The 19,399-nt window shown below is 32.3% G+C and overlaps 1 protein-coding gene across 1 annotated transcript in view; it reads right to left on the bottom strand.

Annotated features, from left to right (window-relative positions):
- PCSK5 (proprotein convertase subtilisin/kexin type 5) overlaps positions 1–19,399 on the bottom strand; it is a 135,174-nt gene that overhangs the window by 18,304 nt on the left and 97,471 nt on the right. The window contains exons 8-10 of the mRNA XM_026703821.2: positions 18,677–18,889; positions 11,798–11,898; positions 4,106–4,209 (exon numbers count right to left, since the gene is read on the bottom strand). Coding sequence (XP_026559606.1) covers positions 4,106–4,209; positions 11,798–11,898; positions 18,677–18,889 — 418 coding nt within the window. The remainder of the gene's footprint in view (positions 1–4,105; positions 4,210–11,797; positions 11,899–18,676; positions 18,890–19,399) is intronic.

Raw genomic sequence — 19,399 nt, 5'->3', positions numbered from 1 at the left:
TGAATGTCACTACTCTTAATGTTTCAAACTGGTTTTGGTGATGAATAATGAGTACAGTCTGATGTACCCTACCATTTTAAAAAATGCACACATAATATACATTTAAGTATAATCCCTCCTCAATCCAATTCAAGAAGAATCACGCCGAGCAGTTATTAAAGTTTCCATATGGAAATGTTCCAGACAACTGATGGATGGCTGTCTGAAATGCACTGTACTTTAAAGTTCCTGATCAAATGGATTGGTCCAAGCAGCTGCCAGAATCAAGACAAGCCCATCATTTTCACAGACTAGATAATAACAATTTTGGGGAAACATTACAGGGTTGCTAAAACTAGCCGATCCTCTGCATTTTGAAGGGGGGGGGGGAAACATCCATCCAATCTCACACTATAAAGTTATCCTTTTATGTGTTGTAAATTCAAGCTGTGAGGGTTATTTTTACTGATATTAACCAATCCTAGAACCTCTTGAAGGCATTATGTTCACATCTTAGAAATGACTTTTAAGTAATACTTAAGACTGTAATTGCCTGAAAAACATAACTCTGGGCATACCATTTTTGAAAACACCTGTGTCCTAGACTGGAAAGGTTATTCTTGCACATGAATAATATACACAAAAATTGCTAACCTTTATATGAATCCCATCAATGTTTGCTTTATTAAAATGAATCAATACTGGTAAAGGACAATCCAATTCTGTTTATTTTTTTAAACAGAGAATTTTCTCTTTTAAAAATTAAAAATGTTGTAGTAGTTAGCCTCAAACTCCTGCATATACTTATTTATTATTTGACATGCATTATTTCCCATGTGAATTCTACTAAAAAAGAAAACAAGTTAAAATTTGTTGATTTCCAAAAGGATATATGGTGATCTGAAACTGTTTTTGGAGGGATTCTTGGTACTCTCTGTGTTGGCTTACAAATATTTCATTACCTGCCTAGGTAACATCAACAATGCTAGTGAGTATAAGGTTTGCTCCCATTTATATACAGGTAATCCTCAATTTAAGATTACAATCATTATATTTGATTTTTATAAAACAGATCTGTCATCTCTTTGAGATTGGAAGAATTTCCTGCTTGCTCTTTTCTTCTTTAAATGTCTTTCAATGACTATGGCATAGACTATCATCATCACCATCATCATCATCCTTCTTCCTCTCCTCTCACCAAATATTGCAGTGAAGTGATAAAGAATGTTCTAGAAGAATAGTTCTTCATAAATAATGTATTATTGAGGATACAAATTTCTATATTTTATATTAAATATAAACTACAGTATATGTTACAGGTATATAGGCATACTCAGTGAGAATAAGAATCATTGGTTCTAATGCAGATATGGAACTTGAAGGTTGGGAGATTCAGTTTTCATTCATTCATTTCCCTGAAATAGTTTCATTTACTTATGAAAATTTCAGCAGTTATAAAATTATCTTTTACCATTCTGGACAGCCAACAGTAGATAGTAGGAACAAAGATTTTTCAAATTAGCTTGACTTTGGGCAACTTTTAGAAGTGAATTGATACCTGGCATTCATTTAGTTAAAAGCAATTAAACAAATATGTTTTCCTAGGTATTTGTATTTAATGTCCATTCCTCAAATCCATGGGTAAGACAAGGCCAAAAAACTTCACTAGTCTAACGGATTTAGTTTAACTTATCCCTCTCGGGATCAATGTCTACATTTCTACTTTAAAAAAATAACCGTTGATTTAAACTCCATAGTAGTGAAAATCCTTAAACCTGGGATTGCCAAGCAAACTAGTCAAGCAGTTCAAGGAAACAAAACGTTAACCCACCTTCGAGTACAAGTTTTCAGTGATTTTTGAGCACTCTGTGATTTTTTATTTCTAAAGTAATATCCTCACAAACCTGCCATTTGGCTGTTTGTTTATATCTTGTGGAGGAAAAAGTAAAGGAACCTCATTGTCCTCCATGCTATTTTTGAATAGTGCAGTTTATTTGGTAAAAGTGTGTAGGAGAGCATTATAGCTTTAGTCAGTAAATGGCTAAATGTGTGTAGATAAGATTGCAGCCAAGGCTAGTTTTAGAAAACTGCTTGGCTTGTTTTCCTCATACACCTTATTATTATACTGTCATTGAAGAAATATGTTCCAACCATAAAGAGAATTATAGTACATTTCCAAAGGGATTCAGTCTGATCTGTGTAATTCATTCCATGAAAAACAGGTTTTTAATTATTATTTTTGGCTGCAGCTGTGGACAATAGTGAAATATTACACTAAATAATGCCACGTGCAATAGTAAAATAGAGTTTCATTTTTGCCAGAAGCAGTATACAGTGTGCACGTATATATTCCCCACATCAAATTAAACACTGGAGGTTGCTATTTAATCTGAATCATTTGCTTTACTTCATCCAAAACTAACAAGAGGTTGAAAGGGAGTTATAGTTTTATTGAAACCATTTGCTCAGCTTACATTGCCAAAATAATTGACTTTAATTAGGTTAAAGTTGATTCTTCAGCTCCATAGTGAATAGGGATTATTTTGTTCTTTTCTTCCTCTTTTATAATTTAGTATGAGGTAGTGTATAATTACATACACTACATTGCACTATATGGAGTAGTAACTTGCAACTGTTACAAATGCAGTGGGATAGATTTCATGAATAACTATAGTTATGACAGAAAATAATATTAATAATGTTTATCTTAATGTGGACTCATCTGCTAGGTGTTTTGTTACATTCATACAATGGATAACATTCCGAGCAATATGGCACAATAATATTTATTAATCATATCCCAGTCATACTTATTAATTTTTCCTGCCATCTTATACACTATTTGGTTTTCATAAGTTAAATATAAAATGTTCTCAGAGAAAAGTAGCAAATAAATTAAGCTGCATAAATAATAAAGCAGCATTCAATTATTTTAACAATATTTTCTGCAATTATTGTAGCATTTAGAATCATACTCGCTATATACTGTTGCTATTTTGCACCGCAGTGAGAAATATTTGATGGCGAATACACTCCTTCAGAAAAGGTGAAATATAAATTAAATAATTAAAAATAATTAACATACAATATGAATAATTTTTCAATTTATGCTATCAACAAAACATAATAAATGTTAAAGTAGATAAGAACAACATAAAAGATAAAAAAAATTAAACTTCCAACTGAAAATTATGGCTTAGAATTTGTTATGTCCTACACAGGCACCTGCATTTGTACTCTGTATGCTATGAATCTTTTTCTTATAAACATTAAATTAAAATCAGTATCATTCATTAAACATATGTATAAAGTTCAAATGTCTTACTATTTTAAACAACTGATTTATGTGAAAGAGTTGTTAGAAACATATTTTCCAAAAGAAAAAAAGAAATTATAATATTGCAGGTACTATTTGAAAACCTAATGTTTTAATTCAGAAATAATTTTGTCGGTATATGAGCAAGGAATACTCAGTTTTAATTTTGCTTAAGATTTCACTTTTTCAGATTACATGTTCCTTCATCTTTATGTCAGTTCACCATACATATTTATCCAATGTTTTCATTTATATATTCCCTTTTCCTTAATGTATTCATATTTATATGTAAATTTCATAATACAATTTTTGCAAGATGTTTCTCCAAATGCATATTTTATGTATTCCTTCATACGCATATTTTTGTTAATACTATTCTCAATATTTACATTTAAGTTCACAGTTTATTTAATAATGAATTTTATCAAATAATATCAATGTGTACATTGTATACTTTTCTTAGAACTCAGGAAATGCATATTGTTTAAATTTATATTATTGAGCTATCAATAATATTTAACTAACAGATTTCCCCAATCAACCCTTATAAGAGGTAGTTGAGAATCATTTTTACTTTCAAGAATAATATTTTCTTTGTAGTGAGGATTCCTTATTTTACCTGAATCACAGTTATACGCAAGAACATAATTCTTGATCTTGATCATTTACTGTATTAGTGTAAATAAAAAGAAACTGCATGGACTATACCTGGTAGGAAAACACTTGACACTAAAGGGAAAAATATAAAGGGAAATTTAGAAATAAAGAAATATTAGGGACTGAAATGTTGATTATGAAATGACAACTTACCCTTGTAACCAGCTGCATTGGTTTTCCAGTCATTGGCAATTAGATGTCTAGCCTGTGAAGTTCTTACAATAATATGTTGAATATCCCTCCATGTTAGTAAACGACTAGAAAAAGACAATAAAAATGTGATTTTCTAAAAGGAGAGAAGTAAAGACGCAGAGGTGGTTATCTAAAAGAGAGAAAAATGTCAAAAATGTTCAGAACAAGAATAAATTATGGGTTAAATTAGTCCTGTTCATAATTAATATTTTGAAGGCAATGTTTTAACAAACAGAAAACTATTTCAATTGCATGAAAAAATAGATAATAGTTAATTGTTATGTGATATTTAAGCTTTTGCATGTGTATAGCCTCACTGTGTTATGGCCTCTCTTTGAAGTGAGGCTGCTTGTCAGTGTGGCTAGGCCATGCCATGACACTTGGAGACTACATCAGGAGACCTTGGTGTTCTCTGACCTTGCTTGTTTTGTTGTAGACTGATAATGTTACCTAGTTTGGGCAATGAAACAAGAAAACAAGCAAAGTCAGAGAGCACCAGGGACCCCTCATTTCAAACCTGAGCTACAAATATTCTCCTTTATTAGAGACATCATCACTTCTATACTAAGCTGTGAATAGAGTGTGCTTGTTATGTTCATACCCAACCCATGCTCTAGCAACTTTGGCTACAATGAGAAAAAAAAAACTTTAACATGAAGTCTCCTGGTAAGTTGTGCTTATAATGATTATTTCATTCTTGTGTTGCAAGGACCAGATGCTACAGCATGGCTTAAGTTCAAGAGATTTTGTTGAAGATTTCTGATCCTGATTCTGACCCTTGTGCTGGTAGATTCCAAAATTTGCTAAATTTGGGGAAACAGCATCTCCCCACATTTTATTTATTTAAATTTATATGCTTGGCTATCTCAGTGACTACTGGCAGTATGCAAAGATTAAAAACCCAACAGTTAAAAACAACATCTCCAATGTAAATGATAGTTCCCAATTATAAAATCATATCAACTACAGAGAAAAAGTGTAAGCTTTTGTGCCCTATGTGTGCACATATGCCTGTTCTTGTAAAGAAGCATCCCTCCTAGCAACCAGCAACAAAGAAGATCACCCCAAACAATTTATGAATCATATTGTTAGGAGCCAGGACAGATTTTGTATAACATGGACAGATAATACAGAGTTGGCCTGCAAACAGGCTAGGCATAGCAGAATCAATCAACCTTTGTTGGCAAAGAAAAATAAATGGTAGTTATGGTAGATAACGCCAGCAAAACTCAAAATTGGTGGTACATAACTGGTTTAAGGACTTCTCTACTTTAAAAAAAAGTTTATGCTTTTGAATAAATAAAATTGTATTCTGGAGTAATCCAAAATCAGTGTTAATTTCATATTTGTAGCTACAAGGTCCCGATTAAAATTTCTTTCATATCCCACTATTGCTTATTTACTCAGTATAAACAAGGGTTTTATATAACAGCATCTTGCTGTTGTTCTTTCCTATCTGTTAATATAATTTAATCAACAGCTGTTGGCACAATTCATGTCCAGATTATATTTTTCTATCAGAAAGGATTAGGATTGTAATCCAGAATCACATTTTTAGTTTCAGGAAGCAAGTTACTAGCTAGACCAGGAGTCTTAAATTCAATTTCATTGAAGGCTGCATCAGGGCTGTGGTTGACTTTGGGGGGGCAGGCAGAGGCATGTGACCAACTGGGTGGGCATGGCCAGCTTAATGACACTGGCCAAACTGCTGGCATGTTTCCTCTTCGCACTGGGTAGACCAGGCTGAAGCCATGCTGGCCTGATGTTTCCACTTTGTATTGGGCAGACCAGGCTGACCTCTTACATTTTCCAGGACAGTCCGGATCTGACCACATCGTGGGCCGGATCTGGCCCATGGGCTTTGTGTTTGACATCCCTGAACTAGACAATGCTGATAATAATGATATAATTTTCTCAAGCAAAACTCTTTGTCTTCTTTCCAGCCACAATTGTAAATATTCCTATATAGATATAAAACTGCTGCCTTGATACAAATGCATTTTCTGATATTTTAATATTCTTAGAAACATACAAAATCTATGGCAGAAAAAGACCTAATGGTCCATTGAATCTGCTCTTTGGGTTTAATTGCTTTTAATGCTCTTTCAATTTATTTATCTGTTTGTTATTTTTAATCATTTTTATATTTTATTCATTTTTATTTAATTTTTTATTGGCTGAGGGACATGCTTATCCCAAGCATGTTTAAGCTCAGATAATGATGATGTTCTTATTGTTCTAAGCATATTATGTTCTGTTTGTTCTAAGAACATTATATTCTATTATGTGAATATGTTCTAAGAATATTCTTAATATACTTCTGAAGGTGAAAGATATATTTTGTTGCTTGCCATGAACATTTGTCTTCTAGCACTAAAATTAAGCAAAGAAAAAAATGAATGGAGAAAATCCAATTTATATTAAAATTCATAAAGATGGAATTAAACTCCACTTAATTACACAGCATCACCTACATGCTTGCTAGTGTAATCTGTTGGTTCTGTTTTGTACCGATTCGTGTACAAATGGTTTCAAGGTCCCAGTTATAGAAATAATAGTACAATATTTTTAACAGTTTGAAATCAAATAATAAGATAAAACCATACAGAGAAATAAAAACAAGAAAAAGTGAGTCTGACCACATATATCTGTGCAATGTCAATTTATATATCCTTGCCGTAAACAAGCAACATGAATACCAAAAGCCTTCAATTTGATCTTAAGACTTAATCAGCAAAGAACTACACTATATCAAATTTATGTCTGTCCTAGCACAAAACTTCTACTGCACAATTCCTTTGATATACTGTATGTTTCTCCTTTAATTCAGCTACTGTATATATTCAGTTTGCACAGCCACCTGCTTACTGGAGTAAAATACTTTTCTAGCAGAGATTGTTTGCTAAACCAGTGATATAGCCAGGAGATTAAAGTTAAAAAAAACCCATTTAATGATGCAAAACAGATGTGTTCAGCCTTATGCAGACTTGGTACTCTGTACCTTTAGAAAAGAAAATCTTGGCTATAAAAATTTGGGAATGATACCTGGAAATATATTACTGAGACATAGAGTGGCTCTTGGGGCCTACCACAAGCTTGTCCATTACTGAATTAATAAGGACAGCTCTCGAACTTTTTCTCTGATGTATTTTACAGAGTTCAACTGGATTATATTTAGGAACAAATTAGCCATAGAATTACTGAGAACTTATGGGGAACATAGCAGAGAAATTTCTATTTGTCAAAAATTCTTCTGGTTTGCATTTAGTTTTTATTTAAAAGTAAAATGCTTATAGTTCCACTTCTTCAAAATTCATGTCACAAAATGTATCTGCTTGTACTTTGCTTTGTTGTCACTAGGAGACACTGTAGTGCCTGTTAATCTACATACATAAATGTCATACTTCAATGATTGTTCCTCAATTTAATTAACAGGATGATTAAAACTTCCAGTATTAATTAATTTTATAATTTATAAAATATCCAACTTCTACTTAATATTTCTTAATCCAAATATCTAAAATATTTAGTTCCACGGTTGAACACTGTGAGATTACTTCTCAATATCTTCTTTGGCTTTTTCCTATAGTTAAGCAATGCAGGAGTATTGAATTAAAAGTTTTACTTTCCTTCTATTTGTCTTTGTATACTACCACATAAAGCAGTAAAAGAGAACTAAAAAATGAAAAATATCAAAATGTTCTTATATGTTTCCCCCCCAATCCTGTTATAGTCTCTACATCTATCATTTAAAAAAAAAACATAGGGTAGAAATTTTTAAACACCATTATTTAAAATAATCAATTCTAATATAAGGATATTGAAGAATGCTTTACAATTCATAGGTATGTAATTTATTTGTACACAAGTTTGTGAAAGGTGAATATGACAACGTAAACTCCTGGCTAGAGTTTATGAGCTCTAGTTCATAGAGTTCATGAATTTTTAAGGTAGGACTGCTTTTCTCCTAAAAAATTCTGCTAGCTAGTAAAACAGACAAGAAGCAGTATTATAATAACATTTGTAAGATTGAAAAAGACGTGGAAAAGCAAAGAACGTTTTCAAAAGATCCATGATAGGCTAAATATTGAATTGATACCCTAAAGCAGGGGTATCCAACCAATCTCAACATGCTGGCTGATGATTTCAGAGTTGAAGTCCACAAGTCTTAAAGTTGCCAATGAAGAGATAGAATCTGTAGCATCTTCTTTGATTAACAAATTTTATTAAGCAGAATAAGCTTTCATGGTTATCATTCACTTCATCAGATCAGAGTGGCTAGGCTGATGTAAAATTTACTGTGGTGAGGAGGGAGGGCAAAGGTGGGGAAAATTTTAGAAACAATTATTATTAAAAATAACATTTAAAATCTGCTGGTCTTTAATGCTTAAAAAAAATGGTTCTGGACCTAGTGGCCAAGGATATACAGGGAATGGAGATTCTCAATCACCCAGGTCATGGTTGACTGAAAGATGGTTTTCTAAAAGTTAGATGGACTTTGAAGCTTCTTGGATGAGAAGTGAAACATTTTGATGGAAAAAAATCTAGAAAGTACAGTTGTCTTTTGGAAAAGCTCCTTTGGTATATGTGCAGGGATTTATTTCTTGGTTATAATAGTAGTTATGGCATATGATATATGATGTAATTCTGATTAATAATAAATATTCTTGCTATCTATTTTAATTTTTGTACCACTTTAGTTGTTTTAACTTTGTTTTAGTTTTGTTTGCTACCCAGATTCACTTGTTTAGATGGGGAGAAGCATATAAACGGAATAAATAAACAGATAAATCTTGCTAACAATACTATTTTACCATTTTAACAATAAAATCAGGACCATCATCACTGATGCAAAAACAGCAAGCCTTGTGTGACTTTGTAGTAGAACTATTTTACACTTGGTAATAATTGCACAAATACTACAAATTAGTGGCATAGCTATGGCACATTTATACTCAATATGGTGAAATTTTTCTTCTCTCCTTCATTCTTGCATGTTTCTGGCAGTTGCTATTATGGTATTATAATCCAAAATTAAAAGTGTCTCAGTCAATGTAAATGTTCCTTTTTTCTTATTTTATCTTCCTGTTTCTTTAACAAATTTGTCTCTAATAGCACTCTATAGTTTCAATTAGCATCACAGTCTGGCTCATATTTATCTTTTGTTTTAAAATATACCAATTGTAATATTCTTAAATAATAAACAAAGAACTTTTCCACAACAATCCACTTTGTTTTTCTTAATTCCTTAATTCTCTTAATTCCAGTTTGTTCATAATAACTATTCCATTAATCCATTTAAAGGTTTTTTACTGACTTGTTTTCTGTTAAAAGTTTTTAAGTCTTTAAAATCTTTTTTTTTGGGGGGGTGGTGTCTTTATTCCTTTGTAAACCAGAAGAAATAATAACTTACCAAGTGGAATCCTATCCTGCCATTCAGAAAACCTCTTTGGCTGTAAATTAATTAAATCAAAAATGATTAAAAATGAGGCTCTTATTAACTTTATACCCATACATTAAGATTGTGGGCTTGTTAAAACCCTTTGGGTTCTATCTGCTTAATTCATAAACTGCAGAAAATTTCAGTTCCTGCAGTCTACTCATGAGGAGCAGTTGTCTGGAGTACAGGTAGGTGATTTCAAGATCTCTCTTTTTTTTCCAGAGAAAAGTTGCTGACCAGAATTCACCATCTGGCCACTGATGTCCTTCACAATCTTATTCTGTTTCTTTGGGAATATCTAGTTTGCCTTAGTAATTCTAGAAAAAAGGGCTTTCTAATTGACTAAACAAACGAAGTTGGTTATATTTGGATGGCAACATACTGAAGATATTTATATAGAACTGCTTTTCCAGTAAAATCCCATGAACGAAATAGAACAAATGCACATAAAAGTCTGGAGTCCTCTGTGACCCTCTTCAGGAAACTGATGGGGCATCTTTATTTTCCAATCTGATTGTCAGCTCCAATGTCTTTGTTAATACCTTCCTTGGTATTAAGCTCTTTTTTCACCCAACCTATTTTTTTTCAGATTCTTTTCATTAAAAAGAAAAAAAAACAAATGAATGGAAAAATAATATACTAATAGCAAAACCAATAGCAGATACCTGCATCAATTCTCCTAACTGCAAGAATGCCTCTGACTCTCTCATGTATCTCCAAACTATTATTATTAAATAGAAATGTTTGGTCAGCAATTGAAGAATTAACCCCCTCCCAAAAGGAAAACAAGCACAGAAGATAACATTCTGAAGTACCAAGCAGATGGGTGGCTGGGTGGATAGATAAATGTTTTGTGTGTGTGTGTGTATAATATTATTTGCAATTTCACTGTCCAACAAGTAGGATTATTAGAAAATAAGATGATATTCTTCTTTAAACATGGTTACCTTCAGGTTACACATGTAATATGACCATACATTTTCAACAAACCAGTAATATCACTTTTATTGAATTAAAATATTGCTGGTGAAATATTTCCCCTAATTTTTGTAGGCTTCCAAGTCTCTTCTGGAGAACCAGAGGAACTTTGTTATGGGAGAAATGCCAGGTCTATAGGAGAGAGGAGAAGAAGATCCATTGCCCAAACAGCTGTTTCTCAGTCGTCAATAACTGTAGCCCTAAACATATTAGTTGTTTTTGTCATTCAGTTACTTTCAACTCTTCATGACCTCATGGACATCATTTACCAGGATTGGATATAACTTCTATTTTAAGAAAAACAATGTAGATTTTTGATAATCACTTTGTACAACTATTTGTTTACATATTTTTTTAGCAAAAGAGTCCTGGCAACAAGTCATTTTCTTTCTTTTCTTTTTGGATTACTGTAGTTCAAGCAATTCAGTACAAAATGTTTGTAGTTTAGAACAGGGGTCTCCATGGCTTTAACGTAACATCTGATTGTTAACTGTTATAACTATTGTTTTATTCTTAAAACCATTTGGTTATATGTGGAATTCGATCTTGTGTTCATTTCCCGTGGTAGAGCTATACCGAGCATTATTTATGATGCACTACACAAAACTAGAATGCTGATTTAGGATTAATCTCTAAATACACTTTAAAAGAGGGAAATGCCACTGCAATGTAACTATATCTAAGTTAAATTTCTTTGTTCATTCACTCATTCAATTTCTATAGCCACCCATCTCAATCAATGACTTTAGTCTAGGTCCTTACAATTCCAAAATTAAAAAAAACAAACCAATAAAAATAGTTAAGACCAATAGAAACCTCCAAATTTATGTATCAGTTGTTAGCCAATTAACTGTAAAATTAATAAATGGGCCATTAATATATTTAGTGCCCCAGGCTCAGAAACATAGTCGAGTTTCTAAAACCTTATGAAAAGCTAACAGTGTTGGGAGCATTCTGATCTCCCAGAATAGGATATTCCAGAGAGCAGGGGCCACTGTAAAAAAGGCCCACCTTCTAACCTCTGCCAGCCAACACGCTATGGTTGATCCACATGATATTCAATCTGCTGGATTGAATTGGATGGAAGAGACTCTTAGAAAAAGGCAGTCCCTCAGATATTCCTAATATATGAATATGGATCGGTGCACAAGCATTTTATAACAAAAAGGGGAAAAATGCATAGAATCTTATGTCTTAATGACTTTTCATTCAAAAACAAAAACAAAGGTACTTACTTGGCTTCCAGTGCCAATGCAATGATTCCTGCAGCCATAGGTGCAGAAGCTGATGTCCCCGTATGACTGTCTGTACAACGCTGTCTGAGGTCTGTAGTGATCTGGAGGGAGAAAAAATGTATGATAAGAATAAGGTTGCTGCAGACAACAAAAGGATTCTTTTGTTGAAATAACATACACATTTGAAACTTTGTTATTCAATGGGATAACTTTTTTTAATGTTGGTTTTTAGCTCTCTAAAGCATATGGATATCCAAAAATCATTTGCCTCCCGGAATACTGTAGTAATGAAATGTCTGGGAACAGTCACATATTACCTTCATGAGACACTTTGCTAGATGATTTGACACTTGAGCATTTTATGGTAGCGCTGCAAGCAAAATTAAATTCTAATCTAATACAAATTTTATTCCTTCAGTGGCAAGAGTAGCAGCCCATTTTTATCCCTTTGAATAACAGATACAGACACTCTGAATACATTTCTGCCTCAACTGAGGCTGCTTGTGTGACAGCAGCTCCTCCAGATGCTCACAACTGAGTACAAATGTACAGTTGTACATGCATTGGCTTCTACTTGAATTGACATAATCAGGGTCCTTCCTCATGTAGGAGCTCACACAGTTGCTGCCCTGAGGATATTTATGCTGTAAGTCTAGAAGAATCCAAATTACATGTATAATGACAATGGTCATCTTTGAAGTGTTCGAGTATTAACATGATGAGGGTTCTGGATATCTGAACCTTGAGTTTCAACAAAATCCTGTGCTCTATATAAATAATTGCTGAGGGAATGGGACCGTATCAAGGATATGCTAGAATCCTCATTCTGAAAGTGGATGGGGCAAGAATAAATACTTGGTTCAGGCCAGAAAAAAAGGAAAGCTTTATATTAAATATATTTACTCTGATTATTCCTCAATATTTATTCTCCTAAATTTTCCCTATATATTCTATTAAAAAGTATGTTTCATTATAACAAAGAAAGACTTTTTAAAGCCACAAAAGCATCCCATTTTAAAATAGTATTTTTAATACATATGTAATTGTTTTATCTTCAACATAAATACTGCTACAGCTACCTAATAGAAAGTATTAACATATACAGTTTTTCAGAAATAAGTACAATTAAATGTTTTCTCCCTGATTAAGCACGCATAGCCTTGGAAATTAAATATTAGTAGGAAATAAGTTGCAAAAGTTTGAAATTTTATATAAGCCATCTTCCATTCAGTTTAAATAAAAATATAAGCTGAAAATGTAAAATTTTATAATTGTATCCAAACATATACTTTGTAAAAATATCCAAACTTTGTAAACTTATCCAAATTAGTATTATGTAGTTATACCACTTAGAAAATAAATATTAAATTACAATTATCAGGCCATAATTAATAAAAGAAGCATATGCTGCATACATTAGAACTGGATGTACCTTATCCATAGAAAAGTACATCAGAAATCAACATAAGAGAAAAGAAAAATTACTGTTTGTAAGTATAGCCTCAGGGCAGAATCTACAAAGCTGCTAAAACATGGAATATAAATTTGTGGAATATAAAATGAAACAATAAAAGCCACTGCCAGTAAATGATAAATATAACTGCCAGTAAAAAAGTTAACAGAAAGCCAAAAAGGTGACATGCACAGGCACTTAGCTTCATTTGTGCTATAATTTTGAAACCAGTAACAGTATTCTGGGTAGGAGATAGGGATGGATGGATGGGAAATGATGCAAAAAGCAAATTCTTGCTTTACTAACAATTGTTGAATATAAAGTATTTATTATGTGCCAAACTTGATAATTTTGTATTCAGGTCTTACACAAGTTGTAAAGCAAATATCAGTTACAGTATCACTTCTTTAAACGTCTCAGTGACTTGGCATTAAATAGCACATGTTCAAACTTTGTTAATTTGTCTACATCATATTTCTTAAGGTTTGGTCCTAGGATCTCTGGGCATCCACAAAACCCTTTCAGGGGTCTGCAAAGTCAAACTTATTTGCCAGCCTATGCTAAAAAATAATACATTATTAAAATCCCATCAAACAACTGTGGTAAGCAGTAATGGCAGTGAATGTGTCAGTATTAATATAAACGTTAACAACAATAATCTATATTTTTGGGACTGTCTGCTATTTTCAAAACTGGAAAGTGATCCTGAGGGAAAAAAGTTTGGGAAACAATGTAAACCATGTGAAAGGAAATTTCTTTAAAATTATGTATTGTTGATATTTGAAGCCTGATAAACTGTCAAAGATGTAAAAGGAATGTCAAGTAACTGTTGGAAATACAACCTCTACCTTTTATCAGCTCTCGTGGATTTGCCAAATATCAAGAAATATTGGAACACAACAAAATATGCGTTTGACTCAAACATATAAAAATGCAATTAAAACTGGTGGTTTCTCTTTTATGTATGATGGATACCAGACCAAAAGGAAACACAGGCCTTTGTTTTTATATATAACATCACAAGACTTCTATCTACATGGAATGGAAAGATATACAAAATCCTAGAATAAATTGGCAAATTAATAGAGCTGGCTGAGATGGCAAAACTGACCACTGATGAAAAAACATTGTCTAGGTTTGTTTCAATTTGGATACTATTTTTGAACTTCTTGCTAAAAAATAATAGAAATGAAACTGATTTAGGGATTTGATGATTAGATGTGTTCCGATTATAGAAATATTATGTATTGCTTTGATTTTATTTACTACATACAATTTACATATTATGCCCTTATTTTTGTTTAAATATAGTCGGAAGTTACTTTACTATATATTTGTATCAGTACTGAAGAAAGTTGGAAGTTACTCTTTTTCTACATCTTTTTTTCATATCTTTCTCTCTTTTCTTGTTACTATGCTATATTTGTGGTTTATTGAAATTCAATAAAATAATATATAAGAAAAGAAATACTGTATAGAATTAAATGCTTAAGGTCTATAGGTCCACTGCCCAGATTCAGAATTTTATAATGCCTGAAATTGATTTCATATAGCAGATTGACCATGAGGGATGTAAGAAAGATTCACTGGCTATTTCTGATCTTCATTAAACTGGCTTCAGTGGGAACATTTGGTAGCATACATGAAAAATCAATTAACAATAAATTCCTTAAATTAGTATGAAGTGTGCATCTGGGTAGGCTGTGATAAGTGTTAATTTTAAAATAAATCAAAAAGAAACCAACTAATACGTTTATATTACATTTATATCATTGATTGATTGCATTTTTTAAAAAAAAATACAAAATAATGTCAAGTACTTTTCAGTCATTTAATTTATACAAAGCAGACTTAGAGCCACTTAGAAATATAAAAAGGAAAAATGGAAACTAGAAGCAACATCTTGCTTTTCAGTTATCAACATTTTGTTTGAGAATAGTCCCATTATTTCAGCTAACAAAGTAAATAAACTATTATGATAGAAATCAAGGCACCCACCAAACAAACGTCACATCAATCTATTGTATCACTTAAGCTCCACCCAAAGAAATCTTGAATGAAAATCTTGCAGAAACAAAAAATATATCCCAGGCTTATAACTCCTCTGAATTAAGCAAAAGATTATTGTGCTTTTCCTTATGAAGTGGCTGTCACTGAAGATGATCCAGAAACTACAGCTGGCATAGAATGTAGTTGTCTGACAGAAGAAGCCAATATAGTAAAGTGATGGTGTTGATTGCACTATTACTTTCAAAGAGCATTCTCATTGAGGTCAGTTAAAATTGTGCTTTTCCACAGAGACTTTGAAGAAGAGGGCTTCATAATGGGTTAACAACAATAGTAGAGGCTGTTCAATTATTTTCCCTGTCTAATGTTGGTTATGGTTTTGTTAGCTTTATTTATTTTCTTAATAAATGCTGTGACTGTAAGCTTCCTGGAAAATATGGAACTGATAGCATACATCATATTATTTATAAATAATAAATATAGGCCACAATATATGTACCAGCTTGAGGTATTCACATTTATATTATACAGATTAATGAGAACAGTAAAATCCAGGATTAGTTTTGAAGAAAACAGAAAAATATGTCAATTGCATAATTATTTATAATTCCCTTTCCTACTAAGGTTTAAATATTATATTCAAGCCTTTTTAAGTTGCCAAATTCTCAGGAGAGGTGGTTTGGACTATAGAGGGTTGAAGAAGCAGGAAGGCCAAGAAAGTTTTAGTGATTCAACAGATTTTATTTATATGACCTCTGGAGTCAAATTATATTTCTTGTTAGATTGTTTCTTTTAGCTCAAGGCTTCATTACAACATTATTAATAGATTAGTGAGCATAATAAAATAATTAGATTTATGTTGGATTACAGCCATAGTTATTATTCACATATTAATCCCATCACCAGTCTTATTTCAATTATTTAAAGAGACATTTCATTCAGAAATGGGTAACAAAAATGCTCTGAATAGAAATTCTACTTGGGCCATGTAAAAAGGTTTTAATGTAAACTGGCTGAACTGATTTTTCTTCTTAAATCAAAGTTGATTAAATATAAAGCGCCTTGTTTGACTCAATACCTGCTCTCTCCCCTCATATTTAAATGTCCTCTACTCTGCTTTCCTTCAAGAGCCTTGAAGATTTTCCCCAGTCCTTGCATGGAAACTTTGGAATTATTTATATGTAAAGTTGTTTTATAGCTTTTCCCTCCAGATTAATCATTCAGTTAGTTTTTATACTTGGTTCACCTCCTAGCCACCTTGAGTCAAATGGACTTATAATTAGGGATTCTGGAATCAGGCAGCCTCAAAATTAGGCATGTGCAAACTATTCTGCCATTTTTTTCAACTTGAAGTGGCAACTCCTTGTGTTCTAAGTATAAAATGAAACATGAAAATTTTCTTGAAATCTCAAAATAAATATGACCTTTTGAGCAACGACTGTCACTTTTTTTGGGGGGGGAAACAGGACCATCCCAAGTGCTGAAGTTTTGTAGATTGTGACCAAATTACCTTTTTATCCTCTCCAAATCTTTTTCAGTCTACCCAGCTCATCAACAGAAACCTATTAAATCTCTGCTGTTACTGATTCAGATTGGATGAAGCAGAGTGGAGTGGCATATGAGTAAAAACATTCAAAGATCAAGAAATTTGGGTAGGCTCATCAAATTACATTCCAAATGATATGATCTCAAATTCTATATAAATAATCTGGAGAGATTATACAGGAGTTCCAATTCTGTTATTGCCTGTTAGAGCTACATTCTTCTCATAACTAATAGGCTTTCTTGCAGAAATCTGAATGTCTCAATTGAAAAGGGAACTTTGGAAGATGCCATTTCTTTGAGACATTTAGGTGGCTGCCTGCAAATGCATATAGATTTATAATAGACAGTTGTAATTTACAACTGCCAGATTACACAAAATTAGGATTACTGAATATCTGGTGTTATTTCCACTCTATCACTAAGTAGCAATTTAAGACTGCCAAGATTTCAAAAAACCTTTAAAATAAAACTGTGCCAACAGTTGCTTGCATGGCTTTGAATTCATTTATCAAATAGAGAGCATGGGGTGATTGGACAGGTTTAAATGCATGGTGCTACTCAGTACAATAGTCTAACTGCAGTACTTGAGATCAAGAGAAATCGCGCATAATTGTGTTTTTGCTATTGTTCTTATATCAGAGAAATGTGAATAAAGTTTGATAGGATATTATCCTCTTCTTGAACACTAGAAGACAAAGCTAGTCTAGAACACTAGATTAGCACTGATGAACACTAGATTAGCACTGATAATCTAGAACACTAGATTAACACTAGATTAGCACTAGATTAGCACTAGATTAGTTTGGGTAATGGAACATCTGCAAAAAATCAACAAGTTCTGAGAGCGCCAAGCGTGCCTTATTTCAACCCTGAACTGCAACTATTCTCCTGTATTAGTATTAGAAGCCAAAATTAATTTTTATACACTTTGCATGTAGTGTGCTGTAATCTGTGACTAAAGTTCATGCAAAGTTGCCTTTGGAATCCTTGCATTTTTTTTAGAAATAATTAATTATATTTTAAGTGCTTGGAGTTTTTAGTTTTATTTTATTTAATTAATTTAAAACAAAAAAAAATGATCCTAAACTAAATTATTTATGGCTTCAGTATGGAATGTTTAAGAAAATCTTATCTAGAAATATTTGAACTGGTGTGTGTTACACTATATCAAGTTTTTGAGTGAATGGGAATTAAAGGTTTGTACAAAAGTTGATGTTCAAATATTTTATCATAACACCAATATTATCAAGAAACTCTTGAATTCAGTATGGTACATTTTATCATGGGAATATTTTTTGCTAGAAAAATGAATGACTTCTTTCTTATTTTACCATTTTTGAGGAGATTACAGAAAAACCCCCAGATATATATAAAATTTATAAAAAGAAAAATAAGTAGAAGAAAGCAGATGATAACAGAGTAATTACTGGAATGAAGAGTTACCTCAGAATTTGTCTTTAAAATTAATCATCTGAAAACAGCAAGGTTTCCAGGAGAGATGGCTAATATCCCAGATTATTAGAAGAAACGATATATTTTGAAAAATAGCCGATCTTAACTCCTTATTAGCAGCAAGAGACTGAAAAGGAGAAAACATTAAACAAATTTGTATTCATGATGGAAAACTAGGATTGAGAGAGAACAAATATGTTTTCCCCTCCCTTCAGTTGGAAGATTTTCTGTATGTTTGTTTCTTGTGCAAATCAGTTTTTGGTTGAGGGTGAAAAAGAGGGTTTTTTTTAGGAGCAAATCCTTTAAAATATAAAAAAATGTCAAGTAACTTTAGGATAAATAAAACCTAGAATGTATTTACAAAAAGAAGTTGTCAATTTTATTTTCAATTAAACTTCAATCATGGTGAAAAGACCACATACTATTTTCCTGTCATAGGATTCTCCGCTGCTGTAGGTTGTAGCTAATGTTGATGCACATTCTTCTAGATACCAAGGTTTCCTTCCACTTTCAGCTGTGCTACTAATGGAGATGGTATAGATGCTATTGGTGTAGCCATCACACGAGCAATGATCCTTACTTCTTCCACCATTTCCAGATGCCCACACATAAATGGAGCCCAAGTTGTTTCTGCCCTATTTGAAATAAATTAAAAAATATTGAAATTAGAAGTAGATAATAAATTGTAATAGCCTTTTTTGGTAATTTAGTTTGGATAAAATATTTTATCTGTAATTTAAATCCATCCTATAAAGTATCAAATATAGATTATAATACTCTTTTATTTTAAGTACTTGTTGCTAATACTTGCTGCTCCAGAAAGGTTATGAAATTACCAGTGAATAAATTAATACATTAAAGGACTAAAGGACTGACAGCTCCTAGTTATGCAACACATAAATTTTATTTTTCTTATTTATTGTAAAAAATATATTCCATTCTGATAGTATCAGAAAATGAATATATATTACCGGTAGGTCTTTCTACTTCCATCCAGGGTTGGGATGCTACTGGTTCAGTCCAGTTCTATAGAACTGGTAGCTCTGAAAAGCAGCAGACACCAAACTGGTTCGGTGCGATGACCTTTTGGTCGTCTATTTGGCCCACCCGCCTGCCCAGGCTCTTGGCTGTCCTTTATTTCCTGC

This window comes from Pseudonaja textilis, chromosome 2 (assembly GCF_049901715.1).
Source record: "Pseudonaja textilis isolate UNSWEBS1 chromosome 2, rPseTex1.2, whole genome shotgun sequence".
NCBI classification, from domain to species: domain Eukaryota; kingdom Metazoa; phylum Chordata; class Lepidosauria; order Squamata; family Elapidae; genus Pseudonaja; species Pseudonaja textilis.
Note: the sequence above shows the minus strand (reverse complement) of the source record. Positions and strands in the feature narration are given on the sequence as shown.